At 32.5% G+C, this 13420-nt stretch overlaps 2 protein-coding genes across 2 annotated transcripts; both read left to right on the forward strand.

Moving 5' to 3' along the window:
* Positions 1-506: 506 nt before the first annotated feature.
* On the forward strand, positions 507-8905 carry LOTGIDRAFT_120798 (hypothetical protein; the record flags this gene model as incomplete). The annotated part of the gene is made up of 7 exons (XM_009058668.1): positions 507-648; positions 1226-1293; positions 2364-2516; positions 3348-3458; positions 4054-4161; positions 5044-5271; positions 8750-8905. Coding segments are annotated over 7 exons (966 nt in total), but the record flags the coding sequence as incomplete, so codon positions are not given.
* Positions 8906-12122: 3217 nt separating this feature from the next.
* On the forward strand, positions 12123-13169 carry LOTGIDRAFT_162660 (hypothetical protein; the record flags this gene model as incomplete). Its single annotated transcript, XM_009058669.1, has 1 exon — positions 12123-13169. One exon carries the CDS (start codon positions 12123-12125, stop codon positions 13167-13169), a length of 1047 nt encoding a protein of 348 aa, XP_009056917.1.
* Positions 13170-13420: the final 251 nt, after the last annotated feature.

Raw genomic sequence — 13420 nt, forward strand, 5'->3', positions numbered from 1 at the left:
AAAGGTCAGTTTATGTATACTATTGCCAAGAAAATGATGATATTTTTAGGTACAAAATTCTGTGACTCAACTTCAACCTATCCTTGATAGGTGATTTAGTGAGATGGATGGTAACCTGAAGGTCCAGTTTCAGCGACTGCATAGGTCAAGATAATACATGTCAGATTTTTCAACTCAGTTTCCTCTCGACAGTGATGCAGAACCGAGGGCAAAAGTGTCTAGTCTTTCAAATGGTAAAATAACAGAGGCCAACAAGATGTACACTTTAAAGATCCCTTCTAGACAGTTGAAAATGGAAAAAAATAGGCTAATTCCTGACCAAATTTCCCTCATTTCACACTGCATGGCATTGTCTGTCTTCATCAACCAAATCAGGTGCAAAAATTTTTATGTATAATGTTGTTTGTAACTGCATAGAATTCTGGAGTGTAGATTAGTGTTAGTAAATACATAGAAAAATATCTTTGGTTAAGATTTATATTTTTATATTGTTTTTTTAACTTTAGCTGAAGAAACAGATAACCAAATTAGAAGTGTCCAATTTAGCTTCAAAACCTTGGCAGATGTCTGGTGAAGTTGGCTCCACTTTACGTCCAGAAAATAGTTTACTGGAAGAACATTTACAATTTGATCACACAACAAAAATGAGTAAGTTGATTAGAAGGGAACAAATTCCGCAGGGTTGTTGGAGCTCAGATGGTTAGGCATATAGATAGATAGTATCAATTTTTCCAATCCAATTTTCAAGTGATGCAGGTCAAATGAGCTGACAAGAAAATATAAAATGTTGTTGATGTAAAATGCTGCATTTGTTGATGATAGCATTTAACTTGAAGGGAATGTGAAGAGATTTCCTGTAAGTGTATGTGTATCGCGGACACTGAAAGTTTGCGACATTCCAATTTTCAATCAGACGTCTGTGGTTTGCCTCACAAATTGCAAAGGGCCTTATGTGATAAAGTATATTATGCGATTAGTGACATCTTTATTAGTTTTAGTGGAATTGTTGAAACCACAGATTGAAAATTGGAATGGTGCAAGTTGATGCTTTCAGTGTCCCTAGTACACTTAAAAGATTTAGAAAGCCTCTTTACAATCCTTGTAATGTGATATATATACATATGAGCAGAGTGAAGAAAATATATACTTCTTTGAGTGAGAATGTCAACCATTTCAATCTATGTTTCTGTAATATTTCCTGTTACAATTCCTAAATCTATTTCAGTTCCTGTGATAACTGAAGAAACTTCTAAAAATATAGAAGATATTATTTTACAGAGAATTAAAGACAAGGTCATTATTTTTTATCAATCTTTTTTCTAATAGGGACTAAATTTGGATATTGTGGTAGAACATGGAATAATAATTTGACAAGCGCTAGTTTAAATTCTTTTAGTCAGTTATATTAGTTTATTGTTAGATGTGTTATTTGCCAAAGGCAAACTATGTGGGAGAAATTATTACTTGTTAACGGGAACACTGAAGAAAATGTAACTTTGACATTTAAAGCCCAACGCAGACGAGGAACATTTCTGTCTACGAACAAAAACATCGCACAAATATATTTATTTTCCGTTATCCGCAGACGACAAACATAATTCCGCAGACGACGAATATTTAGCTCGAACAATACGCCAGGGACACGGAAAATCACATGAAATAGCATTTGGGTCCGTACCTGGATTCAACGTCGTAAAGAGCAGGGTGTGTTCGACAATCTTGTAAATTTACCGGTTGTTTCCAGGTCTTGTGTTATTTCTTGCATCGCAGTGTACTTCTTGTTTCTATCTGAATAGTCGGGCGAAGAAATCATAAACAAACAGGCAGATTGCGACCACATATCTACTAAAATCTGCTCCTTCTCCACAGTCCAAAATTTTGTGTTGGTGGATTCACTGGACGTCGCCATTTTGAGTGTCATGTAGTCTGGCTTCGATCGCTGATTAGTCTTTTGTCAATGAATGTTCAGTGCTAATGTTCGTCGTTAATGCAGACGGCGAACAAAGAATTGATTTTTTTTTTCACGAACAATTCTCACGTACATTTTTGTTCGTATTTCTGTAATCCGCAGACGGTGAAATAAATGATCGAAACAAAATTTTTACTATTGTTCGCTTAAAATGTTCCTCGTCTGCGTTGGGCTTTATCGATTATGAAATTTGATATTTGAGAATCAAAATTCAAATTCTTTGCGAAGTTAATCAATTGTTAGTATTTCCTACTATCTCTCGTTTTCATGTTATTAAACTATAAATTATGCTGAATTGTTATAGACATGAATATTAGTATGTTCAACTCAGTTAAATAGATTTTGTGAATTAATGTTTGAAGAGCTCCTTTTGAATGATTTAAGGCTTTTGTAGGCATGGGATGATGTAGAGAGAAAAGTCAAGCCAACAGAAAATACTATGGAATATAAAAAACGAATTGTATTAGATCAGGAAAAAAGTAAACAAAGTCTAGCCCAGATATATGAAGATGAATATATTAAACAACAGAAAAAAGACAAGGTAAGAGTTAATACACCCATGATTTTAATATGTAATTAAAAACTGCTACTAAAATTTGTGAATTTCCATTTTCAATCTGTTTGTATTCTGAAATTTTATAAATGGTTTTCAAAATAAATCAAGTTTTTTGATCACAAAGCCATGGTTTAAGCACAAATTCGTCCTTTTATCAGAATTGTAGAGTAACTGGTTTCAATTCTATTACATTATCAAAATTTTATCTTTACTTCAAATTTTTTTCCTAGGCTGATTCCATATGCTTGATGAAAATTGCTATTCTTCATACGTTCTGAGTCATTTGATACTTTTTCTCTTCAATAGAGATTTCCTTACTATACTTGAGAAATTCTGGGATATTCCTACAAATTGAACTTTTGCTGCTATTGGGTAATTTTCTGCTGAACGTAATTAAAAAAAGATTTCCAGTCAGATCAAAGATCAGTCTAATTGAAATTAGACCAAACCTTTTGATCTGTTTTTGTTAGCTTTTATTTTTAATATAGTCACTTCAGTGAGGATCTAAAAACTGGCCTCTTAAACAATTGTCAAAATAACCTTTTGACCTAATCTGATGACATCTGCTATAACCAATCAAATTTCTTCTCTCTCTCACAAAATACAGAGGGTTAGGTCAAAAGATTATTTTGAGGAATGGTAAGGAAGCCCGTCTATAGACCCTAACTGAAGTGACTATATCAAAAATGATAGCAAATAAAACAATAGAACCAGAGTTTAGTTTGATTATACTGATCAAAGATGTGCAGTAAACTCATGTAAAATACAAAACAATACATCTAGATCTGTATTTAATCAGAGGACTAATATTCTGTATTATAGGAAGAAGATGAAGAAGAGAGAAATCCTGAAAGAGAAGTAATAAAAGAGATGATGCAATCATTATTTATTAAACTTGATGCTTTATCTAACTTCCATTACACACCTAAACATGTAAGTTGATACAAGCACTATTATTGTGTTCTTACTTCAACTATTTCATTAACTACAGCAGGGTTCAATTTTAGCCGTACTGCATTGCAGTTTGCAATTCAAAATGACCCCTTCTTGGTTTTTTCGTTTGATTAGCCAAAATCAAAATTATCACAACAAATCAAATTGTATATTTGAAGGTTTGCTACTGAAACATTTTAGATTGCTAGCGAATTTTTGAGAAATGCAAAGCAAAATTTTACTTGATTAGCCAAAACTAAAATTTGGTGGGTTAAATTGTTAAAGAAATTTTTCAATCATAATTGACCCATACACAACAGTATTTTCTGTCTGAAAACAGATAAAGTATCATAATCTAGTATATTAGATCAATTGATTATGCTGACTGATACTGCCCTTGACAGTTTAAATTCAAGATGGAGTAGACACTTGTGGCTTTCCCATTGCATACTCTATCAAGTTAATGTTATATTCAAATAGTCTCTATCTATAGGACTGTAAATCATGTAAGTATGAAATAGAAATTGTTGGATTTAGAATAGGATGTTTTTAACTAGTAAAAGTTTAATTACATTTTGAAAATATATACTTTTAGATTCAACCAGAGTTACGTGTTATATCTAATTTACCATCAATAGCAATGGAAGAAGTGGCACCAGTTTCTAAGAGTGATGCTCAACTTGTTGCACCTGAAGAAATTAAGGTAAGAAATATTTTTTCTATGGATAAAGTTTCAAAGTCGAATGTTTTTCTTCTTGTGACCTTTCAAGATATAATTAAAGTGGCCTTGACACCAGTTTGCATATAGTTGGAATATGATATCGGTCCTAAGTTTTGAACACCACCCTTATGCAACTGAGTTGCGAGTTTCAATTTGCACTTCTGGCCACTTTCATTATTCACAACCGAACGCAAACTGGTAATCACTATGGTGTGAGGCTACCTTAAAATGGTAATTTTCAAATAATAATATTCAAAATAAATAGGGACAGTCATGTTCTTAAAAACCAAGTCTATCAGAATAAAGTGCTCTATAAGTTTCTAATCAACCAAGTCTAAAATAAAGTCCAACCGGTTTTGAGGATAATGACAGGTTTGGTCTCCTTACTACCCCAATGGAGAATAACAATTTCGTATAAATTGGTAATGCTTGGTATGTATACTGGTACTAAATAATTGTAATAATTCAATTTGGGCAAATGATCAATGACTACAATATCATTTTAAAGCAAGAAAACTTAAGGATTTTATTGTTCTGATATATTTTGAAAAATTGTTGATCATTGATCAAAAAAGTACAAACTATGTTTATGGATGGGACGAAATAGAAGTATGATTTTGGAAAACAATGTGTTTGGAATTCTGATGTTGATTTCAAAATGTTTCCAAAAATTTAAAATGAGATTTTGAAATAAATTAGTAGATATTCTGTATAAGGAAAAGAAAAAAAGTTTTATTCTGTAGATTGATGAAATATGCTATGTTTTTGTAGATGACAATCAATGCATAATATAAACATTTAACTGATTTAACTGTGTGATCTTGCCTGTCAAGCTAGCGTTCATGTTTGATATTGATTTTGTAGGCCAAGGTTAAAGGTGAACTTAAAGGCACAACTGAGAAGTCTGAAACAGATAGGAAGAGGGAGAGAAGGAAAAAGAAAGCAGAAAAACGAACAAAGATAAGAGAGAAAGCTAGACACGAGAAACTAGTCAATAAGATGAATCCAGGTCTAGGCAATAAATACAGTAAAGAAAGCGCCTTGAAGGATTTAGAGAAAAGCAGTAAAATCAACAAAAATGATGTCACTGTTGTTAAGGTACATTGATTTTATTTTTAAAGGGATTGTAAAGAGGTTTTCTAAAGTTTTTATAAGTATCGGGGACACTGATAGCATAAATGTTACATGTAGATATAGGCCTGCCAGCAACCGGTACCATTTAATTTAGAGGGCTTGGATGATGCTGACTGAAACATCATTTCACCTTGACATTATTTTAATACGCCCACATTATAATGTGGTCGAATATTGTCGTCTGTCCATCTGTCCACAATTGGCTTGTGAACGCAATAGAGACAACAGTTTTTATATGCCCATATTATAATGTGGACCTATATTGTCGTCACCCATGTCCCTCCGTCGGTCCGTCTGTCCACAATTGGCTTGTGAACGCGATAGAAATACCGTTTTCATATGATTCGAATGAAATTTGGTGTGATCGTTTATATTGTTGAGATCTTGGACAAGTTCGATATTTACGATTTTTCGATGAACGGTTTTTGAGTTATTGCCCTTGACTTAGCCAAAACACGTCAAAATTGGCTTGTGAACGCGATAGAGACTACACTTTTCATCTGATTTGAATGAAATTTGGTGTGATCATTTAAATTGATGAGATCTTGGACAAGTTCGATTTTCAGGATTTTTCGATGAACGGTTTTTGAGATTTTGCCCTTGACTTATGAAAAATGCGTCAAAATTTGTTTGTAAACACAATAGAGACTACAGTTTTCATCCAATTTAAATGAAATTTGTTGTGAATAGTTATGATGATGAGATCTTGGTCAAGTCTGAAGTTGGCTATATTTTGATGAACGGTTTTTGAGTTACTGCCCTTGATTTATGAAAAACGCGTCAAAATTTGTTTGTGAACACAATGGTGCAGTTCAGTTTTCATCCGATTTAAATGAAATTTGGTATGATCATTTATAATGATGAGATCTTAGTCAAGATTGAATTTTTCGATCAACAGAATTTGAGTTATTGCCCATGACTTAGTAAAAAGGCATCAAAATTTCTTAGCGATAGAGGTGACAGTTTATGTCAGAATTTTATTAAATAATGTGTCTTTGTTTAAATCAACAATATCTTGCACAAATTAGATTTTTGGTATGATTTGACACAGATAGGTGACTGCCCTTGATATACTGAAAATGTATCAGGAAAGTGGGCGTATCTTGCTTGGCAACCACTTGTCTATATATCACAGAGTATCTTAAATTGATGAGTCGACATTTTAACATTAAAACATGGATAATTCAGGACACACATGGATTTGACATCCGATGGACTGAAAATAATCCCGTTTCTGAGACTAAGGTATGATTGGTTACAAAGTATGGCGCATGTGTTTCACAAAATTCACAAATTTACACACTCTGAAAAAATCACCTGATTTTTCACCCAATCTCCAGATTTTGTTTTCCTGACATGTATGCATGTGACTGAAAATTGTTATGGCGCAAATTAATTCATTCAGCGTCCCTCATACACCTACAAATTTTTAGAATGCCTCTTAACAATCCCTTGAAGACAGAATTTACAATAAAAACAATTCACTAACATTTACCTTCATTTATTGACTTTTACTTCCCATTGGCACATTTCAGAATGAAAATTCAATATTTGTCTACAAGTAAATGAAAATAGACTACTGTAACCAGAGGAAGTGAAGAGAGAACTTATATTATCATTCACTTCAAGGACTTGAAATTGTTTATGTACTATAATGACCCCTCTCTGCTGGTTAAGCAAATAATAAAAATATTTTATAAGTTTTAATTTGGACTGCAAAAGTTAGTCTGATATAACAGACTATGTGACTCCCTGAAGCCCCAAACTTTTAACTGAATGTAGTCTGATATGAAATACTATTTTACTCAGTGAGACCCTAAGTCTGTAACTGAATGTAGTCTGATATAAAATACTATTTTACTCAGTGAGACCCTAAGTCTTTAACTGAATGTAGTCTGATATAAAATACTATTTTACTCAGTGAGACCCTAAGTCTTTAACTGAATGTAGTCCGATATAAAAGACTATTTTACTCAGTGAGACCCTAAGTCTTTAACTGAATGTAGTCTGATATAAAATACTATTTTACTCAGTGATATCCTAAGTCTGTAACTGAATGTAGTCTGATATAAAATACTATTTTACTCAGTGAGACCCTAAGTCTTTAACTGAATCTAGTCTGATATAAAATACTATTTTACTCAGTGAGACCCTAAGTCTTTAACTGAATGTAGTCCGATATAAAAGACTATGTTACTCAGTGAGACCCTAAGTCTTTAACTGAATGTAGTCAGATATAAAAGACTATTTTACTCAGTGAGACCCTAAGTCTTTAACTGAATGTAGTCTGATATAAAAGACTATTTTACTCAGTGAGACCTTAAGTCTTTAACTGAATGTAGTCCGATATAAAAGACTATGTTACTCAGTGAGACCCTAAGTCTTTAACTGAATGTAGCCTGATATAAAATACTATTTTACTCAGTGAGACCCTAAGTCTTTAACTGAATGTAGACCGATATAAAAGACTATGTTACTCAGTGGGACCCTAAGTCTTTAACTGAATGTAGTCTGATATAAAAGACTATTTTACTCAGTGAGACCCTAAGTCTTTAACTGAATGTAGTCCGATATAAAAGACTATGTTACTCAGTGAGAAATTAAGTCTGTAACTGAATGTAGCCTGATATAAAATACTATTTTACTCAGTGAGACCCTAAGTCTTTAACTGAATGTAGACCGATATAAAAGACTATGTTACTCAGTGGGACCCTAAGTCTTTAACTGAATGTAGTCTGATATAAAAGACTATTTTACTCAGTGAGACCCTAAGTCTTTAACTGAATGTAGTCCGATATAAAAGACTATGTTACTCAGTGAGAAATTAAGTCTGTAACTGAATGTAGCCTGATATAAAATACTATTTTACTCAGTGAGACCCTAAGTCTGTAACTGAATGTAGTCTGATATAAAAGACTATTTTACTCAGTGAGACCCTAAGTCTGTAACTGAATGTAGTCTGATATAAAAGACTATGTTACTCAGACCTCAAGCTTTTAACTGAATATAGTCTGATATAAAAGACTATGTTACTCAGTGAGACCCTAAGCCTTTAACTGAATGTAGACTGATTTTAAAGACTGTGTTACTCCTTGAGATCTCAAGCTTTTAACTGAATGTAGTCTGATATAAAAGACTGTGTTACTCCTTGAGACCTCAAACCTTTAACTAAATGTAGTCTGATATAAAAGACTATGTTACTCAGTGAGACCCTAAGTCTTTAACTGAATGTAGTCTGATATAAAATACTATTTTACTCAGTGAGACCCTAAGTCTTTAACTGAATATAGTCTGATATAAAAGACTATGTTACTCACTGAAACCTTACTGTCATGTCAAAAAAATTCCAAAAGAAAAAATTCTTTGGTTAACACAATAAGAACATAACATTGATGAATGCAGTAACTATAAAAGAATCTTTTTTTCTTTCTTTCAGTCTGACAAGAAGAAATCCTCACTAACATCCTCTACAACATTCTTTAAACAATTACAAGAAGAAGTTCAATCTCAAGTCCTATCTCGCAAAGCAGAGAAACAGAAACGAAAAAATCAGGTTGTAGCAAATAATTCAGCAAAAAAATTAAAACTGTAAATAAATGATTTAAAAAAGAAATGTGTGTGTTTTGAAAAAAAAAATTTGGGAGGAAAATTGGTGAAATAAATAATCAATAAACCCTTTAGAAAATCAGAAAAATTGAACAATATTTAATTGGAATTATATCCCTTGTTTTTTGAAAATGCGTTCAATTTGTAGTTCATTTAAAGTGATTATGGCACAATTCTTTACAAATTTTGACGAATCCTGGTGAAATTGTATATAACCCATGGATGAGCCCTATTAAAAATCAGAAATATTAGAAATTAAGATCATAGACACTCTAGTAGGCAAAATAGTTGATATATTTGGAAAAAAATTTTAATATTACCTATGGCTGTCCGTCTATCGATCCATCCACAATTGCTCGTAAACATTCTACTTGACGGATTTGACAAAATGGTATAAGTGTTCGTAATCACCCATTGAACCCTATTGAAAATCGGAAGAATGAAAAAAAAATAAGTATGAGTTATTGCCCTTGTTATAAACACTCTATAAGGCAAATATTCATACTCAATATTATTCAGTATCGCCCTAAAGAATTCAAAAGAAGTGTATGACTGATAGTTGAATATTTCATACTGGTGATTGTTACTGTATTGCTAAATATTTATGTTCAAAGTTAAAAATGCCAGTGAGCGTATATTACCTTGCCTGGCAATCTATCTTGTATGTAAAACATGATTTGTCTTGTAGACTTGTTCACTGTTTTTATACAATCTTGATATAACTTGGTATGCATGTAGGCCTATATAATATTGATGATATTCTAGTTGGAATTTGGATGAAAGAATTTTTAGTTATCAACTTGTTGTTGGACTTGTTGAAATCATGTAATATGGCTTGTAGGTACAAGCTAGAAGCAAGTTTATATTTAATATGAACAAATTTGTATTTTAAACAACACATTTATCATATTTGGCAAGCTTCCACTTCCAGATGGCGTATACTGGCAAGCTATATTTTGAAATCTAAAAGCTTCCAAGAAATTTGGCCTATAGTCTTTTTAAAGAACAAATATTGATTAGTATTTGTGAAAGAGATTGATTTTAATCTTACATTGTATAGGGCCCACAGTATATGTATATTTGTTAGATCTGGTCATTTGTCTGTTAGGCCTACTACTTACTAGTACTTAGTTAATAGTGCATTTACTTAAGCAATAATCTGTCACACTATGGCGATTATGGTCGTATATCACAACGTCATTGGTTAAAATTACTACGCCTAATGTTTTAGCAATGGCGTTTATGGTAATATAAACACCACATGAATTTGCATTAGTCCAATAGCTAACATAAATATTTGTAAAAATATATCAAGATAGAAATGTATATTAAATGACATTACTCCAAGACTAAATATAGCAACCTTGGGATATCAATACATATATAATAGTTAGTAGTAGGTAAATAGAACAACATCACGATGATAACATAAAAGAACATGCACTTGTAAATAGAACAACATCAAGATGACAACGTAATAGAACATTTACTTTTTTTTATAGAACAACATCAAGATGACAACATAATAGAACATGTACTTTTAAATAGAACAACATCAAGCTGACAACATAATAGAACATGTACTTTTACATAGAACAACATGAAGATGAAAACAAAAATTTCTAGTAGAGGTATATATTAAGGTTAACAACCTCAAGTTCATGCGTCTGGGTCATAGATCAACATATTGATGTCAACATGAATTCATAGAACATATTGTATCTGGTATATTGAACATCAACATGCAACGTTTATCTTGTAAATAGAAAAGTAAAGTGCCACCATCAAGTAATACAACATGCATCTGATAAATATAGTGTCAACATAAGTAATAATTCATAAACTAGAAAATAGGACAACATCAAGAGGTTGTATATATAGATCAGGATGGCAGAATAAATTGAAAGTACATGGATTTTATCACCAAAGTCCCCATGCTTACAAATATCGGTAAGTTTAAATCGATTTGGAGTTGATTTTAAAAATTTTAAACTTATCTGGATTTTGTGGCTGTTTAAATTAAAATTTGATTTTTTTTTAGTTCGCGTCTATAGGTTCGCAATGCTTGTTGATTAGCTATCAATGGCTTAATGAATTCTAACAATGCATGGCATTTATAGCCTGTCGCGTAAGGATTAATATATTGCTTTCACTCTTAACTGATGCGAAACTTTTTTTGTATTCTGACAAAACACATTAACAATTCTCCGATTCTAGGCAACGAAATCCTTTGTGTGTGAAAAATTATTAAGAAAACATCGAATCCGGATATTGTATCGATTAAAGAAATTTTAAAGGATTCCTGTCTCCAATCGTAATAATACGGCCCTGAAAGTAATTGTCATCCAGAGTCGACAAACCTTTACCACTTGATTCAGAGAAACATGAAACCACCGTTTGGCTCTATTGCCTCTGTATAATTGTAAGAAAGATAATCAAATTAGTTACCTGTTCGTGCGATTAGGTAACTAAAATTGGTGAATGTTTCAAACTTTGGTCATCTGTTATATCTGTTCTAGTTCATTTATACATGCCGAAATCACTCGATTGATTGGTTTGAGTGTTTGAAATAACCCAAGGATGAACCCTATTGACTATCAGAGAAATCTAAAATTATTTAGTATGAGTTATTGCCCTTGATATATTTTTAGCTCGTAAACAACATAGAAGGCACAATTCTTGAAAGATTTTGACAAAACTTGGTGTGAGTGTAATCACCCAAAGATGAACCCCACTGAAAATCTGAAAAATCGAAAAATATTTAGTACGAGTTATTCTCGGATTTTGACAAAACTTGGTAATATTGTTCTGTATAATCCCAAAAAGTTTAAAAGAAGTGTATGACTGAAGGTAGAAATTTTATACTGGTAATTGTTACTGTCCTACCTAATATTTATATTCAAAATCAAAGCTGCCATGAGTGGGGCGTATATTACCATGCCTGGCAAGCCATCTTTTATATTCTTATTGATTAGTGTGTACGGATGTAAAGATATTGAAGTTTTTTTACATGTTGAAATTCCTTGACTTTCATGCTTTAATTCTTTCAAGAATAGGACAATCAAATAAAATGCAGAAATGAAAATTGAATGTAAATTATAATAATGTTTGTGGAAGCCGACAAGTATATTGACGGCATGATTTTCAACAATGAATCACTTGCTACAGTTTCAGTTGGAATAGATATGTGATTTATATTGAACATGGCATACAGACAATTTTTCTTAAAATTGTTTGTCATTTTGTGTTATACACGAGCACTTTATGCTACAGTGGATTTGCGTAAATTTACAACTTGTAAAGACCATTATGCATCATGCAGAATCCGAGAACAATGGACAGCTGTGAAAGTATTTCAATGTTATTTCTATTGTGGTAGAAACTACTGGTGTCGGGCTTTAACGATTAAACCCATTGCAGGAGGGGTAACATGTACATTTCACGAGGGCATTTTTGATGTAAATTGTAAAAGCTTTCCTTTTCAAAAAAATTACAATTACAAATTGTTGCTAAAGAATGAAGTTTATGAATCGCCTGATGACAATGGGTGTAAAAATGACGCAACTTATAACTCTGGTAACTGTCAGTGTTTGAAAGGATTTACAGGTACTTACTGTGAAAGATATGTTCGTGATTGTCGAGAAGCTAAAGAAGCCGGAGTTACTCTAATTCTATATCAGGTAGTACATGTCATGATCAAACCTACTGGAAACAATTATGCTTTCGAGGCCTTGTGTAATTACTATGGATATATTGCTATACTTATACGACATGCCCAAGGATATGATGTTGCATTTAACCGATCTTTCGAGGAATATAAATATCCATTTGGAATGATTAATAACTACTGGTCGGGACTAGAGAATATCTACGCCGTGTTGAACCAGGGTGAGACATTCAAGCTTCAAATATTCTGCCACGACTTCACAACTGGTACTATGTTCAGTGTATACTACAATGCATTCCACGTCACAAGTTCACCAAACATGTATCAGATGTCGGTAGGATCTATATTGGTTGACCCTGGAAATGAGGGAAGTGATGGGTTAGGAGAAAATAATAACGATATCCCGTTCTGTACCTATGACAAACCGTGCAATGGCTACCCAAATAATATAAATGGAGGATGGTGGTATGTAAACGGCCTGCAAAAATATGCCTTGACCAATCCTAAGTCAACGGTGCTGTTTAAATATAGACATGCTGACTTCTCCGCAGACAGCGTTTCTGTGTCCTTGGAAAGGTTATAATTAATACACCATATTATAAACATACCATGTATCTGAAAGAGATACCATGTTAAAGTAGCTGGACAAGTTAGTTAGTAATTTCGTATCATTTACTGAACCAAATTTCTCTATCAACACTCTTTCTAGTGCAAATAACACTCTTTCTAGTGCAAATTTACGTCTTTACTTACACCAGTTATTGTGGGCCATTTATATTACTTAGAAGTGTTTGCCAAATGTGTAATACCACACTCATTAAAGTCTCCAGGAAC

This window comes from Lottia gigantea (genome assembly GCF_000327385.1).
Source record: "Lottia gigantea unplaced genomic scaffold LOTGIsca_35, whole genome shotgun sequence".
Lineage (NCBI taxonomy): Eukaryota > Metazoa > Mollusca > Gastropoda > Lottiidae > Lottia > Lottia gigantea.